Here is an 18,648-nt window from a genome sequence, read left to right on the forward strand (position 1 = left end):
CAAGACACTTTCTATTCGGAGGTTACGTCACAGTCACTTTATGACTTAATTTATGGCCACCCTGTTGCGGTGCTTACATTATTGGCAATTAAAGTTCCATCACTTATGCTGATAACATACAATGATTCCAAATGAATAGTATTTTACAGTTGCAGTTCGGATCATTGAACTAAGGATAGCCATTTTCAGGATTCCTCCGATCTTATTCCATTTATATTTTTAGAAAAATGATATAAAACAGTTTTAAAAATGCTGCTATCCTTCTATTCACTTCTCTAATAAAAAGGTTTTGTGGTTGTGGAAACAATGGTTGTCAAATATGTGAATTAAAAACCGACCTTAAAGTTACATGTTTCATGAATTTTTTCTAACAAAATGTTAAAAACAAGACCAGAAACAAAAAGGCACATTATGTGATTGACAAAACTATAAATATTAAAACTAAAATTCGCATAAATTCGAACTGGAAAAAATAACTGCTAGAAACGAATCATACTCATCAGTGGAAACTTGAAAACCACCGTACCGTCTGCTCAGAAAATTGTTTTGTATGAAATTTGTTGTGTTGTTGGTGTTGACACTGATACAGACTTTTTGGCTTAACTGATTAATCAGTCGTAGAAATGCACAAATGCTTACACTCACATGTATACCGTGTCTATCTAATACTCAGATGAACTACAAATGCTTTCAAACAAAGTATAAACGTTGGTTAAAACAATGGTGCCCGTTGCTGAATATTATGATTTGCTCTGTAATCTTATCCTTCTTCGATCTATCACGCCACTGCAAATGTCTATTTTCTTACATAAAATACACCGAGTCTTTCCAGGAGTATCCGAGAATAAGGAACATCGAGCTCGCTTCCATTTTCAACCCTTCCTATGTGTGGTGTCTGCTTTCAGCTAAACCATCTTTCCTACAATACATTCCGAAGATACCGGTAATTTTATGGGTTGAAGTTGTTTTACAAAGAACACTGATAATACACAGAGTTTCACGTCTTCTTCCTTATCGCTAGTAGAGAGTTTTCAGAAGAGTTTTCTTCTTGGCTGCATTAGGAATCCATTATTGCTTTGTGACGAGGTTCGATCTGTTTCCTGTTTTATAAGTTACAAAGATACGGATGGACGTCAAACACGGTAATTCGTCTCGCTTAGCGCTTTGCTAGCTTGCTCATATAGTCACGATAGGCCGAAACCGATTCCGCCAATTGAACCAAATACTTTTCACGATGTTTGTGCGATTTCGGATCCAAATCGGTGATCGTAACTTTAACTAAAAACTTCATTCCTTCGATAACGACTATGTGCTTGCGAGCTTCAGGACTCAATCTGCAAGAGAAAAAATCAAGTGAGTCAAAATGTTTCAATTGTAATTTTCAGAACTTTCTACATGCAAAAGGTATGTTATAATATAAAGCCCCTCAAAATTAAACTAAGGGTAGTAATACATACATTCATACATTTTCATACATTTTTCGAAATCTTCAACACTCCCATGTGATTAAGGTGATAAAAAAGCCAAGATATTTGAAGATATAAATTCGTAGAAAACCCGAAACGATAAAAACAAATACCAATACAACTAATTGCAGAAGCAATGAAAAAGGATCCGAAACTCTAGAAAACCAAATATCGGCTTTCGTAAATCCCTTCAGGAAACTATTATCCGTTGCCAGCCCTCTCATTCATTGATAGTTTTCGGGCAACAGACAACACCGAATATGCCAAGGTATAACACAAATGTATGTGTGCATTTCTTTTCTCTGTGTAGTTGGTTGAAAATACCGTAGAAATACCATAATGAACGAGAAAAGCAGACAAAAAAGGCATTTGTCACACAGACCTTGAAAAAGCTTTCAAAAACGTTTGAGGCTTTTATTCCGTCGTTCTGCGGATGAGCACAGGTAACGAAACTCGAAGGCATCGTTCTCGACGTTCTTTGCTGCCCAAATACCGTGTTCTCGTCCATACCTGTCTTCTTCTGTCCGATCTCCCATCAGTCGCCGAAAAGTGATCATGACCGAGCAATCTAACGCCGTCGCCCCGAACTGATACTTTTCTTCGGTGGACAGGTATTCGCTGCAGAACGACCCGGACATCATTGAGGCGTCGCTGTAGCCGACATCGTCTCTGTAATCGAGATACTTCTCGTACATATCGTCCACGTATCTGCATGGGCTAACACTGGATGAGGCCAATTTGGATGGGTCGAACGACATAAAATTTGACTGTAAAGGCAGCACCGAAAAAATAGAGCAAAATAGTCGACAATGCGAGGATCAATGTTGGTGTCCAGTTTTAATCTGAATGACTTTTAATTTGTCTTACCTTTACCAGCAACTGCACATCGAGGATCTCACGCAGTACACATCTGTTTGGAAGAAAATGTTGCTCGTTGAAAATGAAAGCATTGCAGCTACGTTCGTGGAGTTGATTCTTATCCTTCTGCAATGATCAAGGTTAATCAAAGAACGCTCGTGCTAAACGGAACGGACATGTGGTTTACGATTGTTCACCTTCTTGCGATCTTTTCTTATGGTCAATAGTTTTTGGTCACAGGTTTCGTCATTGCTGGAAAAGTCCGTCAGCAATACTTCTTTGATCAGATTGAGGAAGAATGTTTTTCGCCTACGGAAAGAGTTAAGATGTTATTAATTTCATCCATTTGGAAATCACTAGCATTTCAGTAACACAGAACATACTCTTCCTTCGTGCGTCCGTCGCGGGGAAACATTTCCTTCAGAATTCGATTAAACACGGACTTTTCGCGTGTCTCGTCGTACACGATCTTGCCGTTTTTGAGAAGTTTGAAATTGTTCTGCGGCGCACCGATAAGGCCCTTAACGGCGTGAAGAACACGGATTGGTTTTCTGCACCATATGAAGGGGAATGAAGGATTTACACGAATAAAACAAATTGTATTATTATTAATAAACGAGGTAATTATTTGATATTGTCCGGCATCCTTAACACTACACAACGTAGTTGCTCTTACACCTTTCAAGCATAAATTGTGCCGTATTACAGTTGAAATCGTTTCATCACCCTGCGGTGCAATGGACCTATTGCAGTTGCATCTGCAATTTCATTCTTACACCCCAGACGCCTTCTCACACAACAACATGTTCATCCTTCTCGGCCCCACCTTCCATCGGTCTTGTGCAGCAAGTCCTAAAAATATCCCGAAAAACGTTTTTCGAAATCGTCAATCCCGATTTCACTGTCTGCGGTACGTTCGGACCACCGTGGTTTTGTCTTCGACTGGGGGTGTACCGACTATCAAAACAGTAAGATATTGAAAATAAAGATTCGAAAGTGCGAGGATCACGTAAATGCAGCAGCAAAAAGGAATGCATTGCCCAACGACAAAACTCGCAACACGGATCGGGAGACCGGTTGCTCGGCGGATCTCGCTCGGCGGTGTTGAAAGCCAGCGCCAAAGAGTACCGAGGCCAAGATTTACTTGAAGGTGTATTTTAGTGTTCGCCCAAAGGCGAACTAATAATTGAAATTTATTTATAACCTTACCCTGCGGGGCGACTGGTGATGCGTGGATCACGCATACGCCGCAGAGCTAACGCACCGCGAAAAACGATGCAACACGCGGCACAGAAAGTGCATCTCATGTCCGTACCTCGACCCGTAGGTAGATGCCAGATAGACGCTCGGACCAAAACGGGAAGGCTGGTGGAGTACGAAAAATGCGACGCGAAAATATCACATCACACACAAGAGAGTGTCAGGGGTCAACCACACTCTTTCCAGACAAATTGAACTAGACCGCAATTGCAATACTGACATTTATTGGGCAAATTCATTTTTATTATATGTTACATGTACGACGTTTGCATGCCAAAGACTGATCTTTTCGTAGTCATTGAAGTAATATTAAAATTACGATTCACACAACTCGCTCGAATTGTACACCGTCGAGACTAACCTTTCATTATAACCAGAAAAAGAAACATACCTATGAACAGAAATCACATGCCTACTACCAAAATTACAAAACCATATCGATGAAATGAATGATTAAATACAGATAAATTTGTAAAGTTCATTCACTGTCAATTCACAACGCAACCGAAACATGCGAGGCGAAAGAAAAAATAAACTATTGGTGGATAGTCCGGATCGGAACCGATACCGCTCTCTCCTTGAACGGGCGATCGGTCATATTTTGTTAACGACCCCACGAATTCGTCACCCGGGCTCTCCCACCCGGGTCCGATGATGTGTGTAATAAATTGTTCTTATTTTAGGCCCTCCCGCCCCGCTTCGGTTGGCCACGGTTTTGACCCAACGGCGAGAGTGACATTCGAAAGTCCATCCGAAAGTCGTCGATACAGTGCGTCGTAAAACTACACACTGCTGCCCCGGCGACCGACCACACCATTTAGCAACAATGCTCGACCGGGCACTGCGCGTGGTTTTCTGCTGTTGATCGCTATTTTTGGTCACCCTGAAAACGAATCGATTTGCTTGCTATCGTGTCGCGAACGGAGTGTCGCGAACGATGAAGCGAAGCGCGCCCAAGGCAACGCACACGCGACAGGTTTGCGTTGCAAAAATATAGTTCGAAATAAGCAGATCTACGCCCGTTGCGCACTATTAGCAGGGGAGGACGCTTTCGACGCTGACCACGTTGCGGCGACGTGCTCTGTGCTGCGTGTGTGTGTGTCCACCAACTCAACATTCTCTAGTGTCCTGAAATAAACAGTTAACTACTCATCGCGGGACTTACCCAGAAAAGAGATCCAATGGGCAGTATTTACTAATTTTGGCTATCGATTTCTGTTGGAGCTGCGAACGGGAGACAAGATAGATGGTGGGAAACTTATTACCAACAGACCATTCCCACCGGACGCGCGTCGTGGGAGCATCAATCAACCCCTGCGCGACAGCTCACCTTTAAATATTGAAGAAAACAGTAACGGCACTTCCGAAGGTCCCCGGTCGCCAGGCCTGGGACGGGAATGTTATCACAGAGTTCGTACGAAAACCAACCTTGCTTCGGCTTGATTTCGACGCAGTATGTTTGATAGGGAGACAGCAGAGTGGACGCGTTCTTGTCCTAAAAAGAGAAACCAAAGGAAATGAGAACAAAGTTTGAGCACAGCCATGAAGAATGCTACATTGTTAAATGTTGTTTCGTCAAAGGCAAAACTATCTGAGCCTCTAATAGGTTACCGCTTATTATTAAGGCACGTTCACGTATACTGAGCAAAATGTGCAGCATCCTGCTCTTCGAGAAGCGAGAGATGATTGTGAATGTTTTAGCTTTCAATGATAAACAGGATTATTTTTCTAACGCATTTCCTGGTGGTTACTAACTTTATATATTACCTGATTCATGTCTTGATATCTAGTTAGATAGAGCCAGTTCGGCAGGAACGCCACGTCCGGGTAGATGATGCCATCCAGTTCTCGGATTTCCTTGTCTCGTCTAGCAACTGATAAGCGATAGGGTACGGTGAGTTTAACATACAGCGCGGTATTATAACCCACTGAAAGCCCCTATTTCTAAGGCCCCTTTCCGTACCTACCGGGTCGTGTTTTATTCAAGCGCTCGTTAAAAGCTTGTAGGTCCTGTGTGTTGAGATGGGCCAGTTTGAGCGTTGGCACGTAACAGCTGGAGAACAGGTTGGACATCACCTCAGAGTATTTGACGAAGCGCTCCAATTTAACATTACTCACGGCTGCAAGTAGCAAAAGGGGGAAACGATTAGTTTATTTCAAACCAGCAAATTAGCACAACGCCCAAAAAAGGTACCCTTGCCATCCCGCGTAGCGATGGCCGACTTGCGCAATCGCAGGACGTGTTTGTTGTCCGATAGGGATAGCACAATGTTTGCGTTGCCCTCGGCGCGATACACCAGACAGCCTTCGTCGATCTGCAGCAGAGTGCGCGCCAGAACGTCACTCGGTTCCTGGGGCTCCCTGTTACAAACGGTGGATTCTCGAGCGTTGAGAACCATTTCCTGCCGCAAGCCCGGAAGCTCAGGGTTCAAACGATGAGGAAACAATATTTTCCAATGGTTTCTGGCTTGCTGGTGATTGTTGCACCGCAACGTTGTGCTGTCGCAGCAGTAGTTGCTGTGGCTGGCATTTATCTTTCCCATGATGCACCGCTCGAGACAAATGCTATGCTGTAGCTGCGGTGAAGCAGATGCGGTCGCGATCCTACTTCCTGCGGTCCGTCGGCCCCTCTAGACACTTTGTATTCTCGCTTCGTCCTTGCACTCCGCGTTTCATGGTCATCAATCAACTAGCGATGGAGGCAGGATGGTTGGCTGGGAATCGTTGGTTGTTGATGCCAACCGTTCGATCGACGGCGCAGTGCCCACTGACGAGATTCATGTTTTATTCACGGCAATCGATGAAAATTCACGGCGTCGCGCCACCGTTAACCACCGCACTGGCTGGCTGGCTGGCTATCTGTAAAGGTAATTGAATGGAAACACAAAATGAAGTGCACGCACACACACACACGCCGCGCGATACCAACACACACCGCCACTTGGTCGTAAAATAGTCAAAGCCCATACTGGAACTGAACCCCGAAAGATTCCAAATTTCCGATCCGATTAACTTTCTTCTCACGCCACGTCAACTCAAAGAAACCTTGCGACAGTTTCTGGACCCAGCCAACGGTACATCCGCTGTTGAGGAGGAGCATCCTGCAGAGTTAAGTGCTCAACCCATTTTTTGGTTTGGCAACAGGTTCGTCGAGATTACTCATTGATACTGTCAACGGTAGACACAACCACTTTGGCAATTGGCGATAAATAGCTATAAGGCAAGGTTCAGTGATGCAGTGATTCCAAAATTCAGGCAGGGTAGTGATTCAGTCATTTTGGCTAACAATTTTATTCAATCGATGTTATGTTTTCATGGCAGAGCTTGTCTTCAGCTCTTCCTGTAAAGAGTTGCCCGTTTCATCGCCACCTTATCGGAGCCGAAAACTAGTACGAACTGGGAACCTCTGACTCCACGAAAGTCTCCTTGGGTGTCCCAAATAGGATGAGTCACGCTGACGCACTCGCAACCGTGTCTATATTGGTGGCATACCTTAAGCAAGGTTCTTATCGCTGAAATGCGATTGGTATCGCAACCACCACATCGACACAACGCCCAACGAGGTGGATTTACTAGATCGGGTGGTATAAAGCAATAAACAAAGCCCCTATCATCAGTCCCCCTCCATTTGATTTCATCTACAAATGAACGTGCTATCTCACTGGCTGGCGCCGTAGCAAGATTTAATAATGGTTCGCGTATCTTGTTTGCAAAGTTACACCGCGTCGCAACGATTCGATCCGTCCAAGTCACATGGGCTCCGTCATGGGTAATGGTTGATTTGCAAATAAAATTCAGTCCGTAAAATCCGTCCAGTGCGTGTTGCTCGCGAAAGTAACTCGCGCGATAAATACGATAACAATCGTACTAAAAACTTGACCAATTATCGAAATTGCTCGTACCTTTCTACAATGTTTTAAGGGCAAACTCTGCCTGACGGAAGAGCAGAGCGATATACTGGGTACTACTGGGTTGTTCATTAAGTTTTGACGTTCGCTAAGAAGGACACATTTTTATGGTTTGAAACACACTTTATTATTCAGTATGGTCTCCCTGAACATCAATAAATTTGTTCCAAAGAGACTCCAATTTATAAATTCCATCCTTGAAGTGAGAATCTGGAAGAGCATTATTTGATCAAAAACGCTTTCTGTGCATGATTTTTTTTGGGCTGGGAAACAGATGGAAGTCACTAGGGGCCAAAGCTAGCGAATACGGTGGATGCTTAGGCAATTCGAACATTAATTCATGGAGTTTTGCCATTTTCGAAATACTCTTGTGACTGGGTGCATTGTTCCATTGTTAGCGAATGTGGCACCCATTTTGCACAGAGCTTTCTGAAACCTTATACTTCAGTTAAAATATTGGTTATACCGCTCACTGGCTGGCTAGGACTTCTACTAAATCTCTTTCAGTGATTCGGCGATTTTTTTGCTTTTAAACCTTTCAAAAATAAAAATTCAATCACTGCGTTGTAAACAATTGTAATTTCATCAATTCGTTGTAAAAAAATACTGTGACTCGTCGATACTAAATGGCTTGTAAAAAAAATTTAATGACCGATTGAAATGAAACTTCAAATACGTTCATATGAAGAGTGTACCAATATAACCAAAAAATTAGGCTCGTAGCAGCGCCCTTTGTTATCGAGACTCCCAATTTAATGAACAACCCAGTACTATTATGACGTGGCTGACGCTGTAGTCACCAGATTCGTGCACATTATCTGTGGTACGACATGAAGCATCCAAAGGCAGCACTGTAAAGCTTGTTCAGCTAGAATCAGATACTGCACTGGACATGCACAACATGTGTGACTTTGACATCCAATTAAATCCATCAAACTTTGAATGTTTCACCATTTCAAGTAGCATTCTGGTGTCGTTCGTGGAACAGCGAAAGCATGTGGACCATCCTGATGGGTTATACGTTACTGTTTACGGTTGCTCATGTAGGTGGACCGCATCTTGTAGTAATAGTGCGCCCTGACTCAACTTTTGCGTCCATATATTCCACAGACCAAGTTCGTGATGGAGTTTAACAAGCTGTTTAAACCGTGCCCTCGCTCGAGCTCGAGCAAGCCTTTTCCGATCGATACGTCGAAGATGGAGATCTTTCTCTCGGAGGACGACGAACTGACACTGAACGGAGAGCTTGTTTTCGTCAGCGACTTGGTCTCGCCGGTCGGGGTAAGTGGGGTCGGTCCGTTGCTCCGTTGCGACCTTCAAAATTCAAAAATCGCTCTTCGCGGCAGTTTTCGTTCTACACGCAAAAGCTAGAACACGGCGAATGGGTGCCCAGACCGTACAGCAAACGGGTCCTGGACATGTGCTCCGTCGTAACGTCCCCGATGGAAATATGGTACAGCATTACGCGCCACATGAACCGAACTCGCTGCCCGTTCCCGAAAGGTGTAAGTGATTGAGGTGGCCGACTCTTCAAACGAATCACGGTGTTTTCTCCACGATCGTCGTTCTTCTTCCAGCACGTGGAGCGCTTCGATATGGTAAGCCTGGGAACGTTCGGTCTCGACGAATTTATGGAGCAAATGGTGGGCGAATGGAAAATCTTCGCCGAGATGACGCTCCCTTCACCGCTGTTTATGGAGGTTTCGTGTACAATGTGTCAAGTGTCAGTGGTAGAACACTAAGTGATCGTCCGACAGACGAAAGGCAAACCTAACCTGTATCCCCGTTTGTACCGGCACTATAAAGCATGCTGAGAGTAGATCCTGCCTTTGATGACACATTTATACGATCATTTTTTTTTTTCGCTTTCGGCCTGTCAAGATGGGTCCTCTACAGTCGGAGAGGCCCCGCCGTCAGTGGGTCTCGCAGATTAAAATCGTCATCTTTCGAGCGAACATGCACGGCACCATGCGACGTCCATTATTAGCAATCGGTTTCGACGTAAATGCATTTGCCTTGGTAAAAGTAGAACATTGACCACGGCGACGTCGACACGGGGCCGGGGCCTTCGCGCCCCGTACGCCGATCGGAACAATGACGCGCTGGACATATTCTGACGAGCGCTAGAATGGGGATGCGAGTTTTTTCTCCCATCCGCCGAGCTTTTCATCACCACCATTTTCCAGGTCGAGCAGCGCCATTAACGGTGTTTAACCAGTAATCGCACCGAGAAGAACGGTACGGTAATCTCGCTCCACCACCGTTCCGTTGGTCATTACCGACACAGAGAGTGCCCCTCCGTAATGGGTGCTAGGCCTCCAAAAAGTAGCTCGTACGCGAGAGAGGGATCCACGGAGATCCGCGGCGGCAGCATGGCATGACAGCCCCGGCCCCGTTTCGAGTGAGCCATGCGTAATCGCGATACTAAAAACCGTGAATATCCGGCTGCTGCGCCTGAGGAGTGCGAAGGTGCGCTTTGCTTTTGCTTTCTGCCCGTCAGCACACACCAACACCGGCCCGAATCGCCTAATTGCTGCAACGAGAAATTCGATTCCGGCGCTTCCATAATTCAATTACTACTCTCTGGCTCTCTCGATCACTCTGCCGCGCGATCGATCCGCGAAATCGGCATTGACCATTCGCACCACCACCGGGTCCTCGATATGCCGATTTCGAATCGAACCAACCAGAACACCAAGCCCTTTTGCGTACAGTTCTGGGCACTTGTTTCCGAATTTTCTATTTTTTTATTTAATACTAAATATAAACATTTTTCTAAATACAGCGTCAGTCGAAAAATGGTTACTACACGGTTTGACACAAAGTAATCAGGACTTTTTCAATAGGGTCATTTCTGGTGGTGCCATCTTGATGTGGGTATATTTGTTTGATAGGTACATCCTTTCCAGACTTCCAGTCAAAATTTCATTAAATTTGGTCCACTTGGTACAAAGTTATTGTGCCTAAAGTGACAGTATGTCTGTGGTGTCGGTACAAGAATGAGCACGAGCCAATATCAAGTGTTGTTTTAAACTCGCTAAAACGTTTACCGAAACGTTTAGATTGATGCAAAAAGTTATTACTTTGTGATCCGTGATTACTTAAGTGATTACTTTGTGTCAAACTGTGTAATAAAGATTTCCAGCGTTCGGACACGAAATTGTGCACATTTAATGCGGCCTTTAATGCTGCTAACTCTACTGCCGCAACCATCACTGTGTTTCCAATGGTTAACAATATTTGCCTAGAAAACACACAGCGGTAGCTGCGAAGCACCTCGGGACCGTGACGAGGTGCAACAAATTGCAAATAAGATCAATAACGATCGTTAAGGTAATACCTCGGTCTCGGTACCGCTGCAGAAGGCTACGCACTACAAAGCCCTCTATCGAGCGGTTTGACTGTACTGCAAGAGCTAGAAGATTAATGAAGATTTAGACAAACGGTAGTCCAAATGTAGTAAATAAAGCATGGTCCACTTAGAATCGGGAAAAGTTGTATGTCTTCTAGCAGTGCCTCTGGTGGTCGGATTTCAAATGTTTTGACAGCTATGGCTTTAGTAAACATTCGACTTTCAGTGCTGAAAGTTTCATCTTGGTTACGCTGAGTTTATAGAAAGTTATGCTCAATGGAACTCGAAAGAAGAAAATTAATTCTGCACACTCACGTCGAAAACCCCACGGGGTTGAAAATGACAAAAACACTTAAATTCGCAAAATCAACTGTATATGCTGTGCTTTAACGTTTCCGGCAACCCAATAGATCGTAGACCGAAAGATTCAGAGTAGGTGTCGTAGTGGAACATACGACCGGCAGCTGATCTGGAAGGTTTTGAGATCAATTAAGGCAAATCCTGGACTCTCGGTTCGGGATATTGCAAAAAAATATCTTGCCAGCCAAAGTACTGTTCAGAGCATCTGTCTACGAAGAGGCTACTGTTCTTTCCTTGCATGTAAGCATCCAAACAGGACACTTAAGCAAAACCTAGCCGCTAAAACACGCACTAGAAAGTTGTACGAGAAGGTTCTTACGAGGTAAAAAGGATGTTTGCTTATGGACGACGAAACGTTCGTGAAAATGGATTTTGGACAGCCTCCTAGACCAAAATCTTACCTCGCCACGGCACGGGGAGATGTCCCCTCTAAGTTCAAATTTGTATTTGCCAATAAATTTGCACGAAAACTAATGATCTGGCAAGGAGTTTGCACCTGTGGACGGAAACCAAGGTTTTCATCACAATCACGACGATGAACTCAACGCAAGGAAGAGTGTCTCAAAAAGCGAGTTATATCATTTATTAAGTCACACAAAGGTCCGGTTGAGTTTTGGCCTGATTTGGCAAGCTCCCACTACACCACGAATGTAGTTCAGTGGTACCGCGTGACAATAAGGTGGATTTCATCGCAAAGGATATCAACCCACCAAATTGCCCTGAACTCCGCCCAATCGAAAATTATTGGGCAATAATCAAATGGAAGTCAATATACGCATCTGAGACATGGACACTATCGAAAACTGACGAAACCCTCTTAGCCGCGTCCGAGAGGAAGATGCTCAGATTGATATTTGGCCCCGTATGTGAGGAGGGACAATGGAGGAGCCGCTACAACAGCGAGCTGTACGCAATGTACGACGACCTCACTGTCGTGCAGCGTGTGCGTCTCGCCAGGCTCCGGTGGGCTGGCCATGTTATGAGAATGGCGGACGACGAACCAGCCCGTAAAGTCCACTTAGGCCGTCCGGAGGGACAGAGGGGGCGTGGTAGGCCCCGTGTGAGATGAAGAGATTGCGTCGACCGGGACGCGATATCGGCCGGTATCCAGATATGGTGGACGAAGGCTCTCGACCGCGAGCGGTGGAAAGATTCCTTAAAGCAGGCAAAGACCGCTCGACGGTTGTAGCCGGATAAATAAAAAAAAAAAAATTCAAATGGAAGTTGAAGAAGACTGGAAAGGTGATGTAGGATGCTGCAGAGATGGCAATAAATTGGAACAAATTTGCCGCTGAGCTGGACCAAAAGACTGCGCAGAAAATAATGGCGCGCTCGCAGAATATTGAGAAATATTAAAGACTTATTTCCAATGCGGTGAGTCTTCGACTCAAACTGTTCGAAATTTTAAAAGCTCATTTCAATTAAGCTCATTTCCACCTTGGTGGTTATGTTAATAAGCAGAATGGTCGTATTTGGGGCTAGGAAACCCCACAAGTCGTCCAAGAGAAGCCACTGCAAAGAGGGACTGCCTGTTTGTTGTGGATTTGGGTCTGGCGGTCTCATCGGCCCATTTTTCTTCGAAAATTAAAAAGGAACCGCCGTAACCGTCGACGGGGCACGCTACCGAAAAATGTTGCCTAACTGGTTCTTCGGTGAAATTGAAGCTAAAAACTTGGACGACATTTGGTTTCAACAGGATGGCGCTACGTGCCGTACGGCAGCAGCCACAATCGATGTTTTGCGCCCCACCGTCGAAGTCCAAACACTAGATCGACCACCCTATAACTGTTATCTGGCTCATAAAAATGAGTAGCTTGGTACAGTCTAACTGTAGAATTTACATGAACGAAAGCATAGCATTTAAAGTCGTCAAATTGACCGTTTACTCGACTTTTAACAATGTTTTCATATTGATGTCAGACTGACTTCAGCGTCCCACCAGAAAGGGTATTCTGTTGTGATGGTTTCGCTCCAGGACCCTGTCCAGGTTATTGTTAAGTATTGACGTCACCGATAAATAAGGCAATTAGTTGTGTTACTACAATAGGACCGTACAGCAGCACCCCACACACAGTACGTACATTACAAACGAGTTGCACTGAGACATGCACCGGCGCAAGTACGGAAAGCGTGGCGACTTTGTTGGAAACCTTGAAGACAACCGTTCCCACTCACGTACTTGGCGCGGGTCTTCGAGCGTACTCAGTCCAATGTCGTTCACCGTACACACACGCACCTGTGCGGCTCCAGAACTCGTCGGCGTTGCACGTCTGCCGTAACCGAACCGGAAGCGGGAACCACAGAACCAACCCGTCAACAGCGTGTGTCCTCCAAACTCCCTGACCGGAAGAGCGCACAACGCGGAAGAAACGGGGTAACCCCTGTAGCACTCGGAGCAAGTGCCGGACGCGATCAGATTCACAAACTTCCGACCCACGAAACGGGGCAACAAAACTTTACGAAACGATTCCGCGAACTTTCCACCGCAACACAACGACCGCGACGACCGCGCAACGGAGCTCTACACACCAATCAAGATACGCTGCGAACTGCGGAAAGCGGAAAAGGTCTCTCTCGGCTGTCCGCGGGCTTCAAACCCGCGTTACGTCACCGTACTGTGGCCGCCTCCGGGCAACTGGACCGAGCGAGATTGCCTAACGGCGCCGGGTCCAGGTCTCCGCTGCCGCTGCGATGTGTCCACAGCTGCTACGAGGTGAGAAAGAAGTGCCCGAAGTGGCCAAGAAGTTTAGCAAAGTGTTACACGCGCCTTGCAAAAAGACGCTTCGCCGTGTGAGTCGTCGCTGGCCGCACGTCATCACACACGCGCTGTGAATGATGAATGTGGAGCACCCCAACGAACACCTGCCTGCCTGTAAATCAACGTTTTCTGTTTCATTCATTAAAAAGAAACCGGGGCGTAGGTGGTCGTCTAAGCGCCAATCGGGACACTATCGTCACTGCTGCTCCAAACAGCTCCTTTGTGCTGCACGCTTTGACGTAGGTTCACGACGACGACGACGACGACGAGTACCTAGAGCCACACATCCTGTATTAACCGGAACACTATTATCCCGGATATCCGTAACGGTTTTTGTGACAAGGCTTCCACCCTTCCGCCCTGCTGGGAAGCGACTCATTCGTCTGCTCCCCAGACGGAAGCCTGAAAACATAAGGTTGCTCAACGTACCTCGTAGTCGTAGATGAATTGCTGGCACGTCGATGGCGCCACTAGCAACGTGTCTAAATCGTCGTCAATATTTCCCTACGTCAGTCAATCGAGTTGGCGATAGAGTGCCTTCAACAAATAAAGGTCGCTGGGTCGCTCTTATGCATGCATATGGTTAGTTGGTACGTCGATTGGGAACGACAAATGAAGAATCGAACCACAGTCGGAGAGGAAAGACTGACAAAAAGGTGCTCTTTAAAAGTAGAGATTTATCACCGGGGACACATCCGACACATGGATTCCTAGTTGATGCCCAAAGTGTTGCGCCTATGGAAGGTACATGTACCACGGTGTCTAATCTCATACCTCGGTTATTTTTGCTAAAAGTAAAAAGACCAAACTACAGATTTGTGTGAAAGATAATATACGTTATATAAGGTTGGCTTAAAAGAGATCTATTATTTTCTCCGTAGGTGGCTTTAGTTAGTAGTCGTAGCATCGCCCAGGAGCTAAAGATTAACCCTCAAACAGTTTGGCTTACAATTAGTGTAAAGCTGGATTTAGAAAGAAGCTCCATGTTTGGGTGCCACACCAATTAACATTACCAAACGTGATGGATCGAATTTCCATCTGCGAAGTTTTGGTAAAATGGAATGAAATCGACCCTTTTCTTAAACGGATGGGTACTGAGGATGAGAAATGGGATACATACGACAATACTGTGCGAAAACGATCGATGGTCATAGCTTGGTGAAGCAGCTCAAATGGTGGCCAAACAATGACTAACGGCTAGGAAGGTTCTACTGGGTATATGGTGGGACTTGAAAAGAATCGTTTATTATGAGTTGCTTCCGTGTGGCCAAACACTAAATTCAGATCTTTTCTGCGAACAACTGAACCGTTTTAAGCTAGTGAATTGGCCAACAGAAGAGGTCCATCAAGATAACGTAATGCCATACACGTCTATAGTGTCAAAAGCTCCGGGAACTTGGTTGAGATGTTTTAATGCATCTACCACATAATCCGGATCTGCCTCCAAGCAGATACGACCGAGACTTCTACAGGGTGGTCAAAAACGCGTGCACATTTTGAACTACCCATTATTTCACGTTTAAAACGTCAAACTTGATTCTAAAAAGTGTAGACATTTAGTAAACACTTCCACATTTACGAAATGGGTCACTTTACGCTTGAAGAAAGCTGGGAAATATTTAAAACCTACTTCCAAAGTGGTAGGTCTAATCTCAAACTGTACGATATTTGAAAAGCACATTTCATGTAAGCTTATTCCCACCTCGGTGGTTATGTTAACAAGCAGAATTGTCGTTTTTGGGGTTGTGAAAACCAACACGTCGTGCAAAAGAAGCCAATGCACTCCCTACGAGTGACTGTTCGGTGCAGATTTTGGTCTTGCGGCATCATCGGCCGCCGTATGAAAGAATGAAGAAAGAGCCGTCGTAACCGTCGATTGCGAACGCCACCGAGAAATGTTGGTTAATTCTTTCTTTGGCGAAATTGGTGCTGAGAACTTGGTAGACATTTGGCTTCAACAGGATGGCGCTACGTGCCATACAACGACAGCCACGATCGATTGTTTGCGCCGCATCTTTAAAGATCGAACATTCAGCGGAAATGGTGATGTGAATTGGCCTCCAAGAAGCTGCGATTTGACGCATTTGGATTATTATCTTTGGGGAGCGGTGAACGATAAATGTAATGCGAACAAATCGGCAACTATTGACGACCTCAAGACCCAAATTCAAGTTGCTGTTGCCGAGATAGGACAACAGACAGTCGAAAATGTGCTCAAAAATTGAGTCGACCGAATGGGCTACTTTTAATATTTCCCAGCTTTCTTCAAGCGTAAAGCGATCCATTTCGTAAATGTGGAAGTGTTTACTAAATGTCTACACTTTTTAGAATCAAGTTTGACGTTTTAAAAGTGAAATAATGGATAGTTCAAAATGTGCACGCGTTTTTGACCACCCTGTATGTGAGGAGCATTATGAAGCTTTAAAATGGCAACAAATTTAACAACAAAACGGTGCACATTTGACGCCAATCGAACCATCGGAAGCATCCTAAATAAAGTTTTGAATTTCACGCAAAAATATAGTAATGGATTCCGTTTTTTGCAAACCCAATATTATCCCATTGCTTTTACTAACTTTAGAAGAACGGACTGGGCGGTATTTATGAAACTTGATATTGGTATTGGAAACATGGTAAATAAAATAAAAAAGCATCAGTTGGAAAGTACCCTTCATGACCAAACTTAAAGTCCACAACCATGTACATGGATCGATTAATGAATATCTGAAAAAAAAACATTTATGCGTACCTCTCCCATTCTATGTTTGATTTTACAATGGCGAGGTACACGTCGACTGTACGTCGAGGAATTTGCTAAACTTTGAAATTCAAAGCCCTTTTTCGACGCAAGCTATTAACAAGATGTGGTAGTGTTTGATAAACCAATCCAAAACAATACTATAAACAACTCTAAGAGGATAAGTCCGGGGCATGTTGAAGCAGCAGCAGAAGACGTCACACGAAAGCGTGTCACCGAGTTCAAAAATCCCTTCAAGTGCTAACGGGCGCTACTGTCGAGTACACTAATAAACCGCACTCTAAATACCAGCGAACAACGGGCATGTCACACGGCAGTCCTTGTCATGCTGTTCGAGCTGTTTATGCTCGTCGCTTTGCAACACAACCAGCGTGTGCAATTTTTCCGTTTGATGAAACGCTAAGGCGAGACGCAGATAGATAATTTAATAGAGAGAAAAACAGAGACAACGGCCAGTTAAGCAAGGTTCATTTAAACACAATTGCAGGGTGGTGTGGTGCAAAAACCGAAGGCAAACACATCAGAGTCGGCCGTTGCACAGCCAGCCAGCCAGCCAGCCAGAGCTTCGCAGCAAGATGGCCGCCTGGGCGCCACGTTGTTGACCGGCAAAAGTGCGTTTCGAGAGTGTGGCGGAGTTTTGTTCTCCCCTCGTAGGTGGTGGTGAAAGAAAGAGGCGCATTTTGGGGTGGAGGGTGGACCGTTCGGGGTGGGCAGATGAAAATTTGAATAGCAAAATATGCACGACACGCTTCACGGCGGTAAGTATATGTGCAGTCTAATGAGCGACTGCGAATCCACCCATAGGTGGTGATGCGGCGAGGAGCGTGGATGATGCTATCGTAGCATAGGCCCCCCCCAGCCGTCGGGCGCAGGTTCGGGGGAAAGTTTAGGTGGCCGCGCCAATGTGCGTCTGTTTGGAAGATCGAGCGCTTTTTGAGGGCAGCAATAAAAGCACATAAACTCAATCAAAGTACACAAAGAAACAAAACAATGACGAAACACACGTGGGGAAAACATTACTCATTGGGATAAGATCGCACCGGGGTGGGTGTGGGTGTGCTGGCCACTTGCAGCCTCCCCCGCTACTGGCCCTGCTTCCGCTTCTTCACAAAGAGGGGCCGCCGCCGCCGCCGCCGCCGCCGCCGCCGGTGTGTACTAGGTGTGTGCGTTGAGAAACGAACTTTTAAAAAGATGGCTGTACCTGCCGATTGGGACTTCCCAGTTTAGCGGTTCATTCATCATTACCTTGTTTTGACATCAGGTAAATGATTTCAGGTCAAAAAAAAGAATATTTCGTTTTGCAACCCATCTTTGAAAGGGTTAAACTATGCCAACTTTTGTGCCCGAAAATGAAGTTTTGCGGGGATTATTATTTTTCTGCCCCTGTTGAAGAAAACTACTTTGGAATCGCACCAAATGCTTGTCGAGACTTGTATTTGGAAGATCGCAGTGCTTTAAGTGGTTTAAAATATTCCAAAATGGCGATTTTGACTTAACAAAAAAGAAGCGTCCAAGGACTTCAAAAAACGGTTTTTCTGATGGGACAGAAAGGTGTGGTGTTTCACAAGCTCCTAAAACCTGATGGAAACGTTAATTCCGATCGCTACTGACAACAAATGGTCAATTTGAACCATGCATTGATCGAAAAACGACCAAAATGCAATTCTAGGGGGTTCCAATGGGGGCGCCTGGTGGCCCGTAGAATCAAGCACCAGGCGCACCAAAAAACAAAACTGTTTCAGGATACTATCAAATCACTTGGATGGGAGCTGCTAACCCTCCCCGCGTTATTCACCAGACTTGATTCTTTCCGAATATCATTCATTTTCCTCGATGGGACACGTATTGGCTGAGCAGCCTTTCGTTTTTCTACGAGGTAGTCGAAATGGGATGACTAATTAGTTTACTTAAAAAGTCGAAGAATTCTT

At 45.1% G+C, this 18,648-nt stretch overlaps 2 protein-coding genes across 2 annotated transcripts; one reads left to right on the forward strand and one right to left on the reverse strand.

Moving 5' to 3' along the window:
- Positions 1-454: 454 nt before the first annotated feature.
- On the reverse strand, positions 455-13,620 carry LOC128271400 (inositol-pentakisphosphate 2-kinase). Its single transcript, XM_053008895.1, has 11 exons — positions 13,441-13,620; positions 5,779-6,443; positions 5,552-5,704; positions 5,352-5,458; positions 4,915-5,079; positions 4,750-4,808; positions 2,708-2,875; positions 2,522-2,633; positions 2,334-2,450; positions 1,977-2,233; positions 455-1,334 (listed from the first exon to the last, which is right to left on the reverse strand). The coding sequence occupies exons 2-11, from the start codon at positions 6,125-6,127 to the stop codon at positions 1,157-1,159; spliced, it is 1,665 nt and encodes a 554-aa protein (XP_052864855.1). The 5' UTR covers positions 6,128-6,443; positions 13,441-13,620; the 3' UTR covers positions 455-1,156.
- On the forward strand, positions 8,488-9,250 carry LOC128270580 (uncharacterized). Its single transcript, XM_053007991.1, has 4 exons — positions 8,488-8,535; positions 8,603-8,773; positions 8,839-8,997; positions 9,070-9,250. Exons 1-4 carry the CDS (start codon positions 8,488-8,490, stop codon positions 9,232-9,234), a joined length of 543 nt encoding a protein of 180 aa, XP_052863951.1. The 3' UTR covers positions 9,235-9,250.
- Positions 13,621-18,648: the final 5,028 nt, after the last annotated feature.

Source organism: Anopheles cruzii, chromosome 3 (assembly GCF_943734635.1).
Source record: "Anopheles cruzii chromosome 3, idAnoCruzAS_RS32_06, whole genome shotgun sequence".
NCBI lineage: Eukaryota > Metazoa > Arthropoda > Insecta > Diptera > Culicidae > Anopheles > Anopheles cruzii.

Excerpts from the sequence above, each read along its gene's own strand:
- LOC128271400 (XM_053008895.1), bottom strand. The coding sequence starts at position 6,127 with ATGGGAAAGATAAATGCCAGCCACAGCAACTACTGCTGCGACAGCACA. Across the intron at positions 5,459-5,551 it reads CTTGAATAAAACACGACCCG|TTGCTAGACGAGACAAGGAA; the intron begins GTAGGTACGGAA and ends ATCGCTTATCAG. Across the intron at positions 2,234-2,333 it reads ATGTGCAGTTGCTGGTAAAG|TCAAATTTTATGTCGTTCGA; the intron begins GTAAGACAAATT and ends CTGCCTTTACAG.
- LOC128270580 (XM_053007991.1), top strand. The coding sequence starts at position 8,488 with ATGTGGACCATCCTGATGGGTTATACGTTACTGTTTACGGTTGCTCAT. Across the intron at positions 8,774-8,838 it reads ACTTGGTCTCGCCGGTCGGG|TTTTCGTTCTACACGCAAAA; the intron begins GTAAGTGGGGTC and ends TCTTCGCGGCAG. Across the intron at positions 8,998-9,069 it reads GCTGCCCGTTCCCGAAAGGT|CACGTGGAGCGCTTCGATAT; the intron begins GTAAGTGATTGA and ends TTCTTCTTCCAG.